At 35.7% G+C, this 20,724-nt stretch overlaps 1 protein-coding gene across 1 annotated transcript in view; it reads left to right on the top strand.

Annotated features, from left to right (window-relative positions):
- Uba6 (ubiquitin like modifier activating enzyme 6) overlaps positions 1-19,400 on the top strand; it is a 71,037-nt gene extending 51,637 nt beyond the window's left edge. The window contains exons 27-33 of the mRNA XM_034509146.2: positions 731-802; positions 2,820-2,937; positions 4,563-4,756; positions 6,285-6,412; positions 7,518-7,605; positions 8,758-8,852; positions 15,985-19,400. Coding sequence (XP_034365037.1) covers positions 731-802; positions 2,820-2,937; positions 4,563-4,756; positions 6,285-6,412; positions 7,518-7,605; positions 8,758-8,852; positions 15,985-16,123 — 834 coding nt within the window. The 3' untranslated portion in view covers positions 16,124-19,400. The remainder of the gene's footprint in view (positions 1-730; positions 803-2,819; positions 2,938-4,562; positions 4,757-6,284; positions 6,413-7,517; positions 7,606-8,757; positions 8,853-15,984) is intronic.
- The last annotated feature ends 1,324 nt before the right edge of the window (positions 19,401-20,724 follow it).

Here is a 20,724-nt window from a genome sequence, read left to right as displayed (position 1 = left end):
AAAATATCATATAAAGATCTAGGAAAAACTAATAGTGTTCAGTCTTGTGTTGTAAGTTTTAACTAATTTCAAAAACAATATGTCTCAGTTTTTCATAGGAGCTTCCTGATAGTAAATGTGGATGCAGGTTCATATAGTTCAGCTTGAGCTATTATAGTTTTTTGCTTCTAGATGTATGAATTTAATTAATTTGTCAAGTATAACATTCAGGAAAGCTAAAACTTTGGCACTGAGGAAATGAGAAAATGGTCTCTCTTTTAAAATTAGCAGAATAAAACAGAATTTCAAGTTTGGTAACTAATAAGTAAATCTTAATCCCAAGCATCCTTTCCTCCAGTAGCTTTCATGACTGATAGTTCTTTATGAAGTGGAGATAAATGTTTTAAATGGATATAAATACAAAGATGATATGGGGTTCCCCCCACCCCCACCCCCAGACAGTGTTTCTTTGTATAGCCCTGGCTGTCCTGGAACTCACTCTGTAGACCAGGCTGGCCTAGAACTCAAAAATCCGCCTGCCTCTGCCTCCAAAGTGCTGAGATTAAAGGCGTGCGCCACCACTGCCCAGTGTGATATGTTGTTTAATTAGGTTACTAATAGTTACCTATTTATTACTATTAAGTTACAAATAGTTGATGTTATAAAGGGACCTTTTTTTAAGTAGAGTTAACTTTAGAGATTCAGAGTTCAAAGAAGTGTGTTTATAAAATTAACTTCTTTTATGAAACAGGACTTATCAGTGGATAGCCTCATGGACATTCTTTCAGAAGTTAAAATTCAGGAATTCAAGCCTTCCAACAAGGTAAGATTGAAGTATATTCACATAGCTAGTGGTTATTAAACTGCTGCTTATAACAAATTCCATTCTCAGCCTGAAAAATCCCAGTATGAACAGTTTTTGCCCTTAGGGGTATTTTATTCCAGAATGGAGATGAGCTATAGAAAGAAATTCACCAAAGCCTGCTCTAACTGGCCTGTCACTTGGGTGGTTGCTAAACAGGCAGAAGCATCTCCCAGCCTTAATCACAGAAGCCTGTCCTTACAGTGAGAGGTGGGAAAGGAAGAATAGCAGGGAATCCGGTTAGGTATTTCAAGAACACAGGCAGAAGAGGACTACTAAGACAGATGACATGGAAAGGGGTTCTCCGTATACATCAGTGTAGCAGTGTCAGAGGTTCTCAAGATTTGAAATTAAAAGGAACTAAGGGAAAGACTAGTTTCTTCAGTGAAATAAGTTTAACAGTTTAGGATAAAGGTAGGAATCTGAAGATAGAATGAGTTTACAGTGATTAAGAGCAAAGTAGAAAAGTCAATTAAATGATACAAAATTGCAAGATATCACTGAGGATTCATACAGTGCTAGTATGTGTGATGTGTTCTACTTTACATTGCCATGACAGTCAAGCACATTTAGCTTTGGTACCATTGTGGAACTTGTTTATGCTGCCAAATAGATGGAAAATTGGTCTAATAATTATGCCCAGAAAATATCTTAGAGAGCATCAGAACCTGAGAAGTAGGCAGTGAAAATAGAAAAGCTTGAAGAAAAAAAATTAATTTTGTGTGCATAAAGTACTTTTCTTTTTTTATATATTTACTATATGTTATCCTTTTATATACTCTTAAAAATTAACCATGAAATAACCTTCCTCAAGGAGTTGATATGTGTAGGCATCCCACATCCTTATTTAATAGAAAGGGATCTTTGTAGCCAGTGGATTTTTATATAAATGGATGAGTTTTCTGAATAAAATATTCATGACATGTAACCTATAAATAATAATATGATAGTAAATTAAGGGCAAAGTGGTGTCACTTTTGTAAGAAAAGTTTCAAACCCATATTTATCTTTGGCAAAGCTAAACTAAAGCCCAAGAAACAGGCTCTTGTGCGTTTCCTGGCTGGCATTGCTTCCGCTGGTATGGCAGCTCAGGGCTAATAGGTTTCCCTGAGCAGTATAAAGTTTTAATATAGACTGTTTTACAACTTCTTAAGATAGCGCGCACTAAAGGTTTAAGGCCAACATGCTCTTATAGTTCTAGATGTGACAGCCAGAATATTAGACATAACGGTAGGGAGAAGTTTCTATTTTATTGATTCTTTAGTACATCATAAATGTTTGTGATGTTTACTATCTCAGAACATAATATGGTAAATTTTTTAAATAAAAAGTACTTTAACAATCATGGAGACATTCTTGGTTTGAAAACATATACTGACCCTGTGGACTGTCTACTGAGTAATTTAAAGATAAATCAGGTATGGTATATATAACTTCACTAGCTGTAGTTGCTATATGAAGGAAGATGTGTTCTTTAGAAAAGACTACTCAGTGATTAGCAAGTACTTAAATGTTATACATTTTGCAGATATTTCCATTTTTTCTGCATGAACAGCTATTTAAAACTGCAGTTTAAGTCTAATGTAGGTTTGTCAAAGTCAAAACTATTGAATATCAACTTCATTTAAGTGTGGAATTTTAAGATATCTGTCATGCAAGCTGTTCGGTTTAAAATAAAATATTTTTTCAACTCCAATAAGAAAAATAAATTGTTTTAGAAAAGCTAGCAGTTTCTCAGTGACCGAAGTGGAGACCCAGGCTATAACATAAACATGCCAGTATACAGAAATAGGTAGTAAACAAAACATCAAAATAATATTACTAAGCAAGAGATAAATTAGGCCATAATGATTAGTGCTCAGAGGCATTGAGCAAATATTTTCTCTTACGATTGATTAAGTAAGTAACCAGGTAGTAGTCAAACCTGAATGTAAGTGTGATTGATAATAGTAATCAACATGGACACATCTCTCTAAAGGTTGTTCAAACAGATGAGACTGCGAGGAAACCAGACCACGTGCCTGTTTCCAGTGAAGACGAGAGGAATGCTATTTTCCAGCTAGAAAAGGCTCTTTCCTCTAACAAAGCTACCAAAAGTAAGGGGGACTCTTTAATACTGTGGACAAGATAGTCCTACCTTCCCAAAGAGCCATATGGATAAGTTCATGAAAATCATTCTTAATCATAATCGCTGATTGAGTCATCATAAAGGTTTCTATCTTTAACTGTGACTTAATTCATCATTTTTATCTTCATGTTGTTACCTTCAACTTGTAAAATTTAATTCTCCAAATTGTATTAACTGTTATATTGTAATTCTTAGTGTTTTTATGCTTTACATGTTGACCATGTCTAAAATAACAAATAGCTTGCTTTTGAGGAGCAGAAGTTTCAGATTAGCTAGGCATACTGGATCATCAGGGTAAAGGAAGGCACAATCTTCCTAAGCTATATGGTGAGGCCCTGTCCCACAATAAAAGTCAGGGTATTCCCTACTCATACTTTAGGTATAGCTCTCTAGGAGAAAGAATTACACAAAAGTCTTTTAGAGCGGGGGGGGGGGGGGGGAGAGAATGAGAATAAAGAGAGAATGAGAATAAATGTAGATGAACATGTGGGCATACACATGCCATGGCACACACCGAATTCATAGCGTAAACTTGGGTACTGGGTTGTTGGTTCTGCCTTCCGTCTTACTTGAGAAAGAAGCTCTTTATTGGTTTTCTGTTGCATGTATCAGGCTAGTTGGCCTACAGACTTCCAAGAATCCTGTCTCTGCCTCCCATCTCTCCATAGAAGTACTGGGATTGCAGATCCACTCACAGTGTCTGTCCAGCTTTTGTGTGGTAGATTTGGGGGTCCCAAAGTTGAGTTCTAATGCTATGGAACGAGTTCTTTTGCCTACGAAGCCATCTAATTGTCTGAGTTGCTGAGTAGGAGTACAAACTGACATTAAAAACACCGTTACTAAAGCTGAGCTTTTAATTCTTTAAAAGCAGAGTTAGTTGTTCATCTGCTTCTGTATGCTTACCATCTTTTGTTAGAGAAGTCAGTATTCCTCAAAATTATGTGGATTCATGTCTACACCAGTAAAATTATGTGGATTCATGTCTACACCAGTAAAATTATGTGAATTCATGTCTACACCAGTAAAATTATGTGAATTCATGTCTACACCAGTAAAATTCAAGGGAAAACTGTACTGTTAATAGTATTGAAGTGACTTCACTGATGTAGAAGTATTCAAAAGATACAGGACTGACTGTGTTACCTGTCACACAGAACATGTTTCAAAGTAATATTGAAGTGGAATTGTGCATAGTATCAGAGATTTACTTTTATTTTCTTTTACTTTTATTTACATTTACTTTTATACTTTATTTGGAAGCAACTAATGTGGCACATTAATTTCTTATTTCTCTATTTACTGTTTTTCATACATTAACTTCTAGTTTAGTGTTATTAAAGTCATTGTTTTCATCTTCTTTTCTAACTTCAGTTGCCTTGTTCTTTATTTTTCAAGTGATTAATAATAAAGATTTTTACATCTTTATTAATTGAGGAATGCTTTTGGTAGGTCCTTCAGCTTGGTAACTTGTATATTTCCTTATTAGAAATCTTGTTCTTTGAAAATCATATACATATATACTTTGTACATTGCTTTTTACCTCATAAAACTATTACCACTAACTAGAGAAAATTGTGTGGTTGCTCTGGTCAGGTGACCTTCAGATGGCAGTGCTTTCATTTGAAAAAGATGATGACAGTAATGGACACATAGATTTCATCACAGCTGCTTCCAACCTTCGAGCCAAAATGTATAACATTGAGCCAGCGGACCGTTTTAAAACTAAACGCATAGCTGGTAAAATCATACCTGCCATAGCAACGTCCACTGCGGCCGTTTCTGGCTTGGTAAGCTTATTCTTTTAAAATGCCTTTGTTCCTCCCACTTTGTACCAACCTTAACTTGCCATTCAGATTTTAGAGACTAAGGGATAAAAAGTTGGATATTCTAATTTAAACTTTAAAGATATTTCTGAAAATATAGTAAGGTATATATCTTGGTCCTACATATAAAACTAGAATAGGATATAGTTGTTCTTACAGACAGTGGTCCCAATGACATTTCTTTCCCTTCTGGGTTTGGGGCAGTGGGAAGAATGGACCCACCCCAATAGCCAGCTGAGGAGCAGGACCTGGAATCCAGGGGACACTTCAAGATCCCCTGGATTTTGAATTCAGCATGCAAAATTCTGAGGTCCCAGAGTGAGTTATGGAATCTGAAGAGTACTTGATTTTGAGCACTCAGAGAGAGGCAGCTGGACAGGCTCAGAGAAGATGAGGAGGTATCCCCATCCTCCCAAAGCACAGAGCTGAGGGCAACAGAGGAGCACCCAAACTTCCTGTCACTTTTCCCTCCAATACTCCACAGGAATCTTGTTAACTTCCATGCAAAGTAGGTATTCTTAATATTGTGAATACTTGAGAATTATTATGACCGTTTATTATGCTGAACTCTATTGGTTACTCTAAAGAGTCAGGTATTTATCCCTATATTGATTGGTTTTGAATTGCTTTAGTTTTGTGTTGTGGTATCTGCTTTGAAAATGGGATGGTTACGTGGTGAAATAATTTTGTTTAGTATATATGAGTAGGCTGAACATACATGAACATACATTTAAATTTAATATAATTCCAATTAAAATGCCATACTTATGGAGAATTATAGAATGTGTAAAAAAAATCATCAATTTGTTGCTGTTTTAGATGTTGGTACTGGTTAATGTATGGGCTGGCTCAGAATTTTCCATGAAAGGATAATTTTGTTACATGTTTTAGAATATATGTATATATTCTTTCAATATATATATATATATATATTACTTTCAAAAACCACTTGCAAAGGTAAAACATAAAAAATGAATTTGGATAATTATTTTCTCTAACATTTTCAAATTCAGATGGTAAAAATATTTAGGCACAAAATTTCAAAATGGCATTAAAACAATATACTACTAAATTTTATCTACTATAAGAATAAAATAATAAATTACAATTTTGTGGTATTTACCCAAGCTACTTACTTGTATTAAAACTGCATGTTGTACCAATCAAGTGTGAATATTTTTGTAACATGTTTTAACTAAAGTATATTTACTTTAAAGAAAGAAAAAGATGTTTGAAGTTCTTTTTAAAATAAATTGAATGCTCCTTAGAATTTAAAACTCTAATAGTGAATTAGTGAAATAAAAATTATAAAAAAAATAAAATGTACTAAAAATATACAGATGAGTTAAATAAGAAATGTATATTGCTGCAATCATATAGATGTTCGTGCTATGTACAGAGAAATGCTTGAGCCTTGGAAAACAGCAAGACCAATTAAGTTCCCAAGTGGGTTTGGACTTTTCAAATAATCAGATCACCTTCTCTTATCTAGGTTGCCTTGGAGATGATCAAAGTAGCTGGTGGCTATCCCTTTGATGCTTACAAAAACTGTTTCCTTAATTTAGCCATTCCAATAATAGTGCTTACAGAGACATCTGAAGTAAGAAGAACTGAAATCAGGTATGTATGAAAGTCTGTCTTGCTAATATAACAAGAAAGAAAGAAAAGTATTCTACCCTTAAAAAGGAAACATACTGGGTTTCATCTCTGTTTCTTCTGTCTTTGTTAATCCTTCCTACTATTTCAGGGCCCAGTCAAACCTTACATTGATAAGTTATTTTCAAGTAGACTAGCCAAAGAATTCTCAGAGCCATCCGTTTGTCACACCACTTAGCGTTATACTTGGTTCCTAAGTTGGATAATTGTAAAGCCGTTCTTGTCTGATTATAGTCTTGTCTGACTGAAACATACAATCTAATTCTACACATTATTACAACAGAAAACAGTTCCTTGAGGTTTTGTTTCTGACATTTCAGGTTGGCCACAGCCAGAAATGTGAGTAGAAGTATCATCTTATCAGTAAGACCCAATCTATATTATCCTCATACATTACTTACAAGAACACAAAATACTGTTATTCATACAAAATTAAGGTGCTATGTTTCTGACTTTTACATACATTTACACACATGCCAAATTACATAAATGCCAAGATAATCATTGTAGCATGTTTATGACAGATATTGATTTGAGCAATCTAAATGTTCAGTTATTGATGACTAGAACATCTGCACCATGAAACCCCTACAACTACTTAAAAAGAAAGGGATACATGCATGTACTTATGTAAACATGCACAGGCACATACATGGAGAAAGAAACACTATAACATAGCTACATACATATATGATATGTAAGACATGAAAACAAAAAACAATTGTATGAATGGAAGGAGAGGATCAGAAGGAATGAAGGAGAGTCATAGACGTTAGTAAAAAGCATGCATGACACTATCCTAAACTCATTACTCTGGGAACTAAAGAAGTTATTAAAAAGAAAATGAGGGTACTTTGCAATACATACTTGAAATGAGTCACTGAAAAAATACATGAAACACAGATAAAAGTGGTTACCTATATGTATTGACTGTTTTAGAAATTGCAAACCCCACCGCCACAGCATTAATTTCTAAGCAAATAATAAATAATGGACTGTAGGAAAATTTTTATCACTACTAATGGAAAAAGATTTTAATGTTTGTATCCTTGATATATTTCTACACTAGAAATGGAATATCATTTACAATTTGGGACAGATGGACTGTACATGGAAAAGAAGATTTCACCCTCTCAGATTTCATAAATGCTGTCAAAGTAGGATATTTTCATTTTCTTCATTAATTAGTACCTTGAAGTCTGTGGTTTCTGTATAATGTGCCTCCTCATTCATGGGGACCCTAGTACGTCCTTGACTATATATAATAGTACTAAGTTGTTTATCAGGTTCACTCCTGCAAGTACATATGTAGTATAGTTTACAATAAGACGTTGGAAGAGAATAACAAGAGTATTATATACATACTGTATATAATGAGTACATACCCATACTATAATGACAGGATTTCTTTCAAGATTGCTTAACTTATTTTGCGGTAGATCTTAACCTGAGCCTCTGATTTTGTGTTCTGCTTTTGACATTAGAGCTCTGTACTTTCTAAGGAGGCACTTTCGGTTTCTCTTTGGCACATCTGAATTGTCAGTCCCATTGTTGTTGCATTTTGTGCCTTCCATTAAGTCAGTGGGTTTTAGCCTTCCTAATGCTGTGACCTTTTAGTACAGATCCTTATGTTGTGGTGATCCCCAACCATAAAATTATTTTTGTTGCTACTTCATAGCTGTAATTTTGCTACTGTTATGAATTGTAAATATCTGTTTCCAGTGGTCTTAGGCGACCACTCTGAAAGGGTCATTTGACAACCAAGGGGCCACAACTCACAGGTTGAAAAGTGCTGTATTTTGAAACAGAGCTTACTTAAAACACTAGCTCTAGAGAAGTCATTCAGGTAATAAAGACAGCTACTTAAGCAACTAATAGGTAGGTCAACCTGTGAGTGCGCTGGACCAACAATTGTTTCACACTCTGCATATTAGAGAACAGCTTCAGACTTTACCGTACTGCCTAGAGTGGCATACAGTTCACTGTTAATAGGTTTATTTTAAGGGCTGAGCCTGTGACTTAGTGGAACAGCATGTGGCCGACATGTTCTTAGCTCTAGGTGCAGCCTCCAATACTGGGGATGTGCATAAGTTGTTCAGTTCTCAGATTTCCCATTTTATATTTTTAGGCTCTGGTTAACTGAGAAAAGTGAAACCAAAGATAACCACTATATTTTTTAACCTATAAAGCTGTTGGAAAGTATAAATAATATTTATATAAGCCTGCCCTCATTTTGGTAGATATAAAACATTTTTACCCATGTACTTTGGATGAGGCTTTTATTGTTTCCTCTGGGTGTTTACTTTTAGGAAAAGTATGGAATTGAGCCGACAATGGTGGTGCAGGGAGTCAAAATGCTTTATGTCCCTGTAATGCCAGGTCATGCAAAAAGGCTGAAGTTAACGTAAGTATTTAACATACGTGCAGAAGAGTGGTAAGAATCAAAATGTAAGTTTCATACACACTGAAAAGCAAAGAAGTTACTGGGATTTATATAAAAAGCATCATTCTTGCTTTGCCATTAGTAAAGACTGAATATGGCAGGAGGAAGGCCAATAGTCCAACTCTCAAAAGAAACTCATAGGATTACACCTTTGTAAATTTGTTACATACCGATCAAATGTGTACTAAGTAAAAGTAGACCTACGCCTTACATGAGAACATAGAAAACTACATTTGTAAAATTGACATATAAAACGAGTACAAAATACTGCTTGTATTTACTAAATGGTTTTTTGGTTTTGGGGGGAATTTTTTGGTTTGGTTGGTTTTTTTTACTAAAGATGTCTGTTGTGTGTCAAGCTTTATTCTAAGCATCGGGGATACAGTTGTGAACAAAGAACCATCCTCATTAACCGTGGAACACTGATGGGCTGGTTTTGTACAACCATTTTTGCCTTGAGTTCTTGGGTATAACAGCTATGTCCAGAAGATAACATGTACTTTCCCATCCTCCAGCTTTTGCATTCTTTCCACCCCATCTAGAATGTTCCCTGAGCCTGGAATGGAAGCTGTACAGGTGTCCCAGTTAGGGCTGACCTCACAGTCATCACCTGAGCTCAACACATGCAGTTTCCCCATTCACTGTTGCTCACTGCAGACAAAAGTTTTTCTCTAACCAAGCTGAAAGCAGAATGTCTGTGAGTCGAAACATAAATACATAGGAGGTGGTTTGACACTGAGTCCAGTTAGTAAAGTAACAGTGGAAGGTGTTGTTTCACACAGAGACATGCGTATTTAGGGCCTGCATCTTCCCTAGCCTTAGATTTTCAATCAAGTTTAAAGCTTGAAGTATGAATTCTTGTGTAGTGAGGCCTGAAATCAATCAGAATGCAGATATTTATCCCAATAACAGCCAAACCACTTTTGTACCACCGGGCATTGGGCATATCTTGCCTGGCAGTTCAGTTTTTGCAACTGAACCCCTAGTAGTCTGTGTAGCACCTTCCCACATGTCCAGCACTGTGCATCCATCCAGCCCCATTCTAGCTTCATTCTTTTATATCTTTCAGTCAAAGTAGGTGGTATCCTCAGCAATAGGGTCTTATGTAGCTCAGGAGGACAGTCAAGAGAAATGACATTGTTCTGGAGGCCTCTGAGGCCTCCCTGAGCAAATCTCATAAGGAAGTTTAAACAAAACGTAGAATTTTTGTTTAATAAACTATGGCATGGATTAATGGGTTCAAGTGATTGCCACACAAGTGTAGCAACCTGAGTCCATTCCTCAGAACCCAAACCTATAGAAAAGTAAAAGAAATTTTACTTTTCACACATGCTTTGGCAGAAACTTCTGCAAATACACAGCGCATACACACATGGGTATACAAAATAACAATAATAATAACAACAATAATAATAAAGTTTCCAATAACTTAGAGCTGCTGGAAACAGTATTATCCATTTATGTATATTTCTTTAAACTCATAGCTTATAATTAGGTTATAAAATAATATGAATCCATATGGATATTTGATAGATCCTTAGATTCAATTTTAACCCCACACACATCCATTTATTACATCCCTGCTTAAACTTTTACAGTCCTAATAGTTCCTGTTTACTCTTCTATCACGTGTTCTGTTTGTTAAGGCCTCTTTCTCTCCCATCCTCCACCCCCTCTAATTAACCCCTTCTAACTCCCTGACCTCTACAGGCACCACATGTTCAACACAAATGTAAAAGTTTGAAGGTAGGATCTGAATATGAAAGAAGATATGCAACATTTGTCTTTCTGAGTCTGGGTTACCTTACTTAGTATATTTTCCAGTTCTATCCATTTTCTGTAAATTTCATAATTCCATTTTCTTTACAGAAGAATAACATAAAGCATACCATTGCATGTATGTGTATCAGTGAACAGCTAAGCTGCCTGTTTCATAGTTACTGTGGATAGAGTGCCAGTGAATATGGCTGGGCAAGCATGTCTCTAGTGGGATAGAAAGTCATGTAAGTCCAGGAGCGATAGAGCTAAGTCTTATGGTAGTGCTGTATGTAGCTTTTTGAGAAACCTCCACATTGATTTCCTAGTGACTGCACTGGTTTATACTCCCACCAACAGTGATGAAGTGTTCCTTCCCCTTTCCCTACAGCCTGACCAGCATTTGCTACCATCTGTATTCTTGATAGCAATTCTGACTGGGATAGGATGGAATCTGCAAATCTTTTTAAATTACATTTTGCTGTTGGTTGAACACTTACGTTAGACATTTGGATTTGCTTGAAAACTCTGTTTAGTTCTATAACCCGATTTTTAAGTTTTGTTGTTTGTCGCCTTACTTGGTTTCTTTTAGTTGTGTATTCTAGATTTTAATCTCTTATCAGATGTATAGCTGGTATTTTCTCCCTTTCTGTAAACAGGTTGCCTCTTGAGTAGATTAATAGTTTTATCGTTGTACAGAAACTTTTTAATTTCATGAGGTACATTTGTCAATTGTTGTTCTGATTTCCTGAGCTAGCAAGGTCCTATTCCTAAAGTGTTTGCCTGCACCTCTAACCTGAAGTGCTTCGCCTATGTTCTCCTCTAGCAGCTTCAAAGTTTCAGGTACCGTAAGATCTTTGCTCCATATGGCATTGATATTTTGCGTAAGAAAAAAAGATAGGATCTAATTCTATTCTTCATCCACTCTCTGCACCTGTTTGTTATGAAGAAATTATCTTTTCGACAGTATGTTTTTGGCATCCTTGTCAAAAATCATGTGGCTGTAGATGCTTATATTTGGTTCCTCTGTTCTCTTCCTCTGATGGACATGTCTGCTGCTGTGCCGTTTTTATTTTGACGCCTCTGTGGTATAACTTCAAATCAAGTATTGTGATATTGCCACTATTTTTCCTTTGGGGTCTTTTGTATTTTAATATGAAGTTTAAGGTATTGTTTTGTTTCTTTTTCTGTTTCTCTGAAAAGTGGTCTTTGAATTTTGATGAAGATTGCATTGAACCTGTAGATTACTTTTGACAGGATGGCCATGCTCACAGTTGATCTTGAACATAGGAGGTTTTCTGAATTCTGAAAGATCTTTGATTTCCTTTTTCAGTGTTTTTAAAAATTTTCATTGTAAAGGTCTCACTTCCTTGGTTTTGTGATAGTCTGTAGTTTTGTGAATGAAAGTGCTTGCTTTCCTTGCTTCTCAATGTGTTTATCATAGAAAGGCTGATGGGTTTTGCATGTTAATGTTGTATCCTGCCACTTCGCTGAAAATGTTTAACAACTCTGTTTTGTGGTGGCGTGTTTAAGGTCTCTAATGTATATAAGCATGTCTTCTTCAAAGAAGGGTTTCTTTTTTCTGTTTTGGATCACTTTTGATTCTTTTTTTTTATCTTACTGTTTGGTTAAGACTTTAAACACTATATTAAACAGATGTCTTATTCTTGATCTTATGTAAATGCTTTGACTTGTTCTCTGTTTCCCACTATAAACTTGTAATATATAGCCTTTATTATGCTGATATACATTCCCTCTATTTTGAGTCTCTTTGAAGTTTTTATTGTGAAAGGATGTTGGGTTTTCTCAAAGGCTTTTTCTACATCTATTGATATGACCATGTGATTTCTGTCAATGATTGTATTAATATATTATATTACATTTATTGGTTTGTATATGTTCAGCTATCCCTGGATCTCTAGAATTAAGCAGCTTGATCATGATGAATGATCTTTTTGATGTGTTCTTGAATGTAGTTTGCTAGTATGTTAATGAGAACTTTTTCATCTATGTTCATAAAGGAGATTGAATGGTAACTTTCATGTGTGTGTGTGTGTGTGTGTGTGTGTGTGTGTGTGTGTGTTTATCTGGTTTGGTGGCAGAGAAGGAGTAGCTTTGCAAAGTGACTTTGGAACCATTCCTTCTTTTTTCTATTTCATTGAATAATCTGAGAAGGATTGGTATTAGTCCTTCAAAGCCTGGTAGAATTCTACAGTGGACTAATCTGGCTCTGGACTTTTTTTTTTTTTTTAATTACCACTTCAATCTTGATGCTCATTATAGATTCGTTTAAAATCTTTTATCTCATTTTGGTTTAACTTTGGTAGGTCATATGCATCTAGAAATTCATCCATTTCTTTTGGATTTCCCAACATAGTGGAATATAAGTTTTTAAGGTATGTCCTTATGATTTTTATTTGTTGCAGTGTCTCTCTTCCATCTCCAATTTTATTAATTTGGGTCTTTTCTTCCTTTCTCTGAATCATTTTGACTAAGAGTATGGCAACTGTGTTTACCTTTTCAGAAAACCAACTTGTTTTCATGTGCTTGTGTGTCTATGTACACATGGAGGTGTGTGGCATGTGTGTAGTGTGTAGGGTTGCACATATGGATGTGTGTAAAGATCAGAGAATGATGTCAATTACCGTCCTCAGCTACTTTCCACCTTCTTTAGGGAGCAAAGTCTCTCACTTAACATAGAGGTGGCTTGCTAGTTTAGCTAAGCTGGCTGACGCAGTGCCTATAAACCCCATCCCCTCCTCCCCAGTACTGAAACTACAAATGCTGCCACTTTTCTAAGTGTTTTTTTTATCTGGTTTCTAGGGACCAGACTCACATCCTCGTGCTCACACAGCAAGCGCTTGCCTTCCTTCCCCAGGCTCTCCTTCTTTTCTTTTTCTCATAGCACTTTCCATTATATAATAACTATACCATATTTTGCCTATGTTGTTATTTCTGTCATTATATTCTCCCCCCACACTATAATACTATCTTTCACAGTACATAAATCTTTATTAGATTTCTTCATTGTTGTATCTCAAGCAGTTAGACAAATACCTGGCACAAAATAGCTATGAGTAAAAACGTGCATACTACCTGTGCAGTGGCTTTCTTTAACATGACTCTAAACTTTTGGTTATCAGTTGAAGTTAATCACATACACTATAATTATCTTAATCATCTTTACTTTAAAAATGGTTATATTAGTAAGCATTAATTTGTCTTATAGTTGCTTTTATTAAGTTATTAATTTGTCTTATAGTTGCTTTTATCATTTAGAGAACTTAAGAGCTGTATTCAGAGTTCTTGTGATATCTGCCACCTAGATGTAAGTGGTATGGCTATGAATTGGGTAGTAATTTTAAATTTGCTGTAAAGTAACATGTTTTGAGAGTTGGCCAAATGTGATTCCTAATTTAGCAGGTATTTATTGATTACTTAAGTGGCTGGACACCTTGGATCAGTGAATAAGATCAGTGGATTAAGAGCCTGAGCTTGGCTTTCACAGGCTTATGTGGTTATTAATAGGTTTGTTTCCTTGAGAAGCTTTGAAACATAGATTCTCTTCCATGATTGTTCCCATAGCTATTCTTTGTTAAAGTATTAGTACACCCTAAAAATGTAATAGCACGGGAGAAATATTTTATAACTTTTAGTTCTTACTGTTTTGTTACTATATAAACATCCCTGATATCAAATAGTCTACTCAGAGAAACTGGCACATTGATTATTAATTCAAACTGTAACTAAAATCATCATTATAATGACATCACACCATGGACTTTACTAACCTCTATTTTGGGTTAGATTTCATTTGAGTATTTCAAGGAGGCTTGTTATAGGCAAAAGCAAACAGCTTGTGCATATAGAAAAATAAAAAGACAACACATGGTCTCTTTGGAAAGTCAGATGATATGGATGTGAATGGTAAAAGGAGGAAAGTTACGTATGGAACAGAGTATCATTGTAAAATGGAAGGAGCTACCGGGGGATTAAATAGATAGCATAGCTCAGAGCCTAGCAACCCCAGCTTGCATAGCCGTGTCGGCTGGAAATGGTGAGAGTCATGAAGCCAGTGCAGTTCCAGCAAAGCTGAGCTGAATGCTTTCATTGCTGTCATTCTGTCTTTCACTTTTAGGTTTTGGTCTCTGCGTGTTGCATTCTTGGGGGGCTTTCTGTTATGATTCATCTTCCCTTTTCCTGAGAAAATTGTATCTGACTCCTTTTAGGAAAGCCATAAACCTACTATCCCTTCTGCTTTTAGGAAAAAAAAATTATCTGGCCCTATTTGGAAGTCTCCCTTATGCCATGGAAATCATGATACACTCAGATAAACACAAAGCTAGGAATTTCTTTATGAGGCTTAAGCAAACTTAACTGGAACAGGGTGAACTTGGAGATAGTTGACAAACTCCAACTGGCAGTTGACTTGGTAACAGATTTAAGACCTCTTTTTACAAGATAGATTGACTAAAATAACGTTTCCGTACTATATACCGTAGGTGATAAAAGGATATAAATAAAAGGAGTTAGGTGTTAGTATTTGCTGTTCATAAAGGACCAGTTCAGTTATTTTCTGTTTATCTGTTTAAAACTGTAAATACTGTCAGTTTAAAAGCAGGCTATCATATAATAAATGTGTTTGCTTTGATGCAGATAGTCCTTAGATTCTTTGAATCAGAGTTACAGGGCTAATAAAAAAAAAAAAAAAACATATTCTAATTGTACTTTCTAATTATGACTGAACTTGTAACCCCGGACACAAAATAAAAAATCACATTATTTTGGAGACAAAATAATATCATCTGCACTTCTCAGATAATCATTAGTCTGTCTTTGTTGTATGAAACCTGTATAACTAAAAAAAGCAACCTGATTGCTAGTCAGTCAGAGTGGACCACCACACCTGGTTTCACTCCTCCCTCATGGATTCCTTATCTCCTCTCAGAGAGGAGACTACAGGGGCCACTCCCTTCCCTCAGCACAAACCAATAAAATAAAGAATAGATTGCGGGAAGTTTGTATTTTAAGATTTTAATGAAACTTTTTTCTTTTTAAAAAGACTGCTAGAGGATCCGTGATGTTTCTAAACTAGGAAGTGTAGGAAGAATCACTGCATTACTGTTTGGGATTTCTGTTTCCTTTTTGTCATGACCAGAAGAGGTCCTATTAGGTACATGTTTTCAATGTGGAGCTTTTAGTAAGGAAAAATTAATGTATAAAAATAGATTGTTATATTTTAAAGTATTTACAAGTCCAGTCTCTGGCTAGTACTAAGTAGCAAAAAGTTCTTTAATTTAATCAAATTACCAAAGTATTTATCTTTGCTTATTCTTAGAATGCACAAACTTGTGAAGCCTTCCACTGAGAAGAAATATGTGGATCTTACTGTGTCGTTTGCCCCAGATGCTGATGGAGATGAAGATTTGCCAGGCCCTCCAGTGAGATACTACTTCAGCCATGACACTGATGAATAGACATTGTTACGGAGATACTCCAGCACTACTTTATTTTGGAAAGTGTACTTAATTCAGAAGCTCAGCTCATAATTCTGTGGATTTCTTTTTGCCTTAATTTAAGGGAAACATCAGTAGGAAACTTAACTACAGTGAAGAATTACAAAATATTTTGAAGCATAGTACAGATTTTTCTGTGTCTTCCTACGGTTATGATCACAGCAACTTTGAACTGGAATACCGTTTTCTAATGCTTACAAGATTGTTTATTAAGCCCTGTGGATGAAAGGAGGAACACGAAATCACTTATCTATGACCAGAAGAAATAAAGATGAAGAAATTGAAAATAGTGAATTCATGCTATTCAGAAAGCTAAATCCTATTTCAAGGTTTTCTTTTTTATTTGGTATTTGAGACCCATTATTTCAATATAGATAGTGTGGCACTGTACTGCTTACATGACTAGGCTTTGAAAATTCCATAGCTGAGAGGAGGAGGGATGGCAGCTATAGATGAAGAGTAGAGATTTAAAACTGTAGTTACAGTTGGTGTCCTGCTACCAGTGCTAACATAGTGTTCTGCTCTTCCTCCCCTAAGTCAGGATTGTCCCTGATCTGATCAGTGTTGTAAACAATGAGGTAAGATGGCATGTTAACTTGGTCTAAATGTTAACAGTATTACATGCACTCTGAAACTCTCATAGAAAATCCATGAATGTGAGCAGATAAATATGCCTAATCATTTGATTGTTAATATACCTTTATTTTATTTATCTGGAAGTCTAAGCTAGTCATAGTATATAAAACTAAAATGCTTTATAAAGGGAATATTCTTAGAAATAGATGAAAATTAGAAATTTAATACTATTACAGTTGTCTTTTTTTCCCTTTCCAGCAATGTAATGGAGAAAATATATATATAGTATTTTTTTTTAAAGGAAGCATGTCATTTTACTCTTCATTCCCAAATTGGGAATTGAATGAAATAGAAAAAATTATATTTTTTTAGGTTTTTCTTTATTGAGAGAAATACTCCGTTTTCTGATATGAACAGTTGCTACTAATGATATAATGGGTCCATTAAAGTTATAAATAGTACTTGACTGTAAAATCAGTGAGAACAGCAGTGAGTCTTTTTACAAGGGTTATCATGCATTCTAAACAAGTGCTCACAGCTCTGGAAGGTACTCGCCTGACGGACGCTCCTATTCCTGTTATGATCATTACTAAATACTTTGAATTAAAATTTAGATTATGTCAGTATTAACTCCAAGGTTATCTCTTTACACTCTGTACTTTTCATTTACAAACAATTTAAAATCTCTATGGCAACCAGCTTTTTGTTTCCTCCTTTTATGAAGTATCCAGTTGGGAAATGGGGTGAGTGTGTAATAAAATGTTCTGTTCATTGAGAGATGGAGAAAAGTGGACAGGACCCATTTTAAAGAACTGGCTACCTTTAAAATAAACTTTAGTTTTTATCATATCCTACCCTTCCCATTGTTCATAAATTGAATCCATGAACATCAAAGGCTCTGTGGCTTAGAACTTAATGAGAAAGAGAAGTCCTTTTTTGCAATTTTTACTTTATTTTCTCTGCTTTGGTAGTAACGTATTTTCTAAGTAATCATTCAGGAATCCTCAGACGTTAAGCAATAGCTTGGCTCTGTTTACTTAGGTTTTCACATATCTTTGGAAGTAAATGAGAACCATGCTTTGTAGAGTGTTTTAGTAAAGAAGATCAACCAGGTTTGGTTTGTTTATAATTAAACCCACAACCATTTTGTCATTGAGTTTTGGCTTTGTTTTTCTGTAGGTAAATTTTACTGAACTGGAAAGCCATAATAAAGTTAATGAGAAATGTTTTTTCTTTATTTTGTACCTTAAGATTCTTGGTACTGAAATATAGCTATTGAATACTGGGGGGGGGGGGGGAGGCGGGGGGGGAGAAGAAAAGTGGTCTTACTCCATTCATTTTTTTTTTTAATACTAAAGTAAGTCAGAAATTTTAGGTGTCATTCTAAACCATGCTCTGTGGTTCATTGCAGAGAATCTAATTACACTTCTTTTTCTGTGGTTAATGCTGCTACTGTTTCCTTTTATCCTTTGAAAACAGATTAGTATGGAGCATATAAGCCAAAGAGGAAGTGCTTGTTTAGCAAGCTCAAAGCCCTAACTTTAATATACAGGTGCAAAAATAAATGAGAAAAAAGGGCAGAAATAGTCACTCCAGGAGAAACTTAGTCTGAGGTTTCCAAAGTCAATTCTTTATAGCATTTGAAGCAGTTGGGTTATGTGTCTTATTCCTTGTATATTGTTCTAGAAGTAGAACTTGGAATCACTGTATATTACTTTGATAGTTTGTCTTTCATGGCACATTGTTGGGACAGTATCAAAGTACAAAAACCTAGCCATAGCTGGGGTTGTAACTCTACAGTAAACAAGCACACAAGATTCAGCACACAAGGCTCTGGGTTTGACTCCCAACTCCAAATCAGAAATCACAAAGTTTAGATCTTAGGAGTCAGATGAAGTATCAACAGGCAATTTGTGTTTGCTTTTCCCTTGCTGTATCTTGGTGTGTGTGTGTGTGTGTGTGTGTGTGTGTGTGTGTGTGTGTGTGTGTGTGTGTGTGAGTGATTTGTTTTGCCTGCATGTACATGCACCACATTTATGCAGTGCTCATGAAGCCAGAAGAGGGTGTTGGATCCCTTGAGACTTGGGAGCAAACACAGGTTCTCTGGAAGGGCAGCCAGTTATCTTAACCACTGAGCCATCTCTCCAGCCCCCAAAGCGTCCTTGTTGTAGTTGAAAAATGCATGTTGAAAGTATATAAAATGTGAATATACAGTTTAAGGAATGATTTTAAGGTAATTTCTTATCTAACCAATATTGAAATCAATAGAACATGGTGTCAGAAACTTTCCTAATCCCTCTCCCGTCACAAACATTTTAAGTACCATTGATAATTACTGTGTTTTCTTTTTGTATTAACGGTTACAGTTGCCTCCTTGTTTTTTTCTGGAGTTACCCCCGCTATGTATGCAAATCTAAACAGAATAATTTAGTTCTGCCTGCTTCTGCACTGTATGTGAAGAGTCACTCTGCATTGTTTGGTGTCTGTCATTCATCATACTTCATCCATGTTTGTTGTAGCCATACTTTATTTACCATTGCTGTAGTAGTTTACTGTTGTATTAGTGTACCAGTTTATTGACTGTTGTATTGACTGTGAATAATGAAGATGTATTTAGTTCTGGATAATTACAGTTCTATAATAAATGTGTTTTATTCACACATTCCTCTTCAGTTGCAAATAATATGTCCAGGATAAAAATTGCATGTTTGTAGATATTCTTCTTTTTAAAATATTCTAGTTTTGAAATGAAAATATAACTCCATCATTTCCCCCTTCCCTCCCTGGCTTTCCTCCTTCCAGCACCTGCCTCGCCTTCATCGCCCTGTGCTAAGCATTAGATTACATTGTGATCACTTTGTATGGTTTGTGCTTTTGCGTTTTGACAACGTGGTGGACATCCGCGTGTTTGATTGACAGTTTCCTCTTCTCTCTCATTATAGGGCGTGGAGCACCTTTTCACAGGTTGATTGACCATTTCAACTTTTCCTGTTTGGAAAGTGTCTTGTCAGATATGTGGCATATCTACATTTTGTTTTGGCAGTGATTTTCTTCATTTGATATGTGGGAGATCTTTATAAGTCAGGTTCTTTGTTATCTGTATGGTTGTACATATCTTCTCAGAAGCTAAAAGTTAAATACCTGGCAGGGCCAGTCTTTTGTTTCATAATTAAAACCTTATTCTCAGCCTGTGGAATCTTCTCTCTCTTTTCTCCCTCTCCCTCTCCTCCCTCTCCCTCTCCTTCCCCCTCCCCATCTCCCTCTCCCCCTTCCCCCTCCCCTCCCCCTCTCCCCCTCTGCCTGCCCCTCCCCTTCCCCCTCTCTTTTGTCTTCTAAGCACATTAATTTTTCCTTTCAGGTTTGAGTTGTAATTTGTAGGAAGTTCATTCTGGAAATGTTAGCTAATACTGTACCAGTAATACTTCGGGTTTTTTGTTTGTTTGTTTTGTTTTTTCCTAGTACTGCCAAGGTAGCATTACTGTAGCTCCTTCTGAACCTTTTGTTTCTTTCCTTTTCTGTCCTAATGATAATATACTGTCTCTATCACTATAGCTGATTTTTTTTTATGATTGGCAAAATTTATTTTTCAAACTTAATTATTTTTTTCTGTTAAAATGTCATGATTATTCTTAGTCCTCTATTTTCTATGCTCAGATTTCTTTATAAACTTGCAAACTGGTCTCTCTGGCAGTTCTCACTTTTCTTGAAAAAAATTTATTTAATCTCATTTGTGTGGTTTGTGTGTCCGTGCACTGTGCATTTCTTCCTGTGTTTATGTGCACCATTTGTATGCAGAGGCCAAAAGAGGGCATCGGATCCCCTAGATACGGAGTTAGAGGCATTAGTGAGTTTCGCAAGATGGATGCTGTGAGTAAGACCTAATTCTCCACAAGAACAGCAAGTGCTGTTAACCACGGAGCCATCTCTCTGCACAAAGACTGAACATGGTCTAATTTCAGAACTGAAAGCTTTCCTCTGAGTCTGTC

This window comes from Arvicanthis niloticus, chromosome 7 (assembly GCF_011762505.2).
Source record: "Arvicanthis niloticus isolate mArvNil1 chromosome 7, mArvNil1.pat.X, whole genome shotgun sequence".
In the NCBI taxonomy this organism is placed as follows: Eukaryota; Metazoa; Chordata; class Mammalia; order Rodentia; family Muridae; genus Arvicanthis; species Arvicanthis niloticus.
This window is presented reverse-complemented; position numbering and strand designations above follow the sequence as displayed.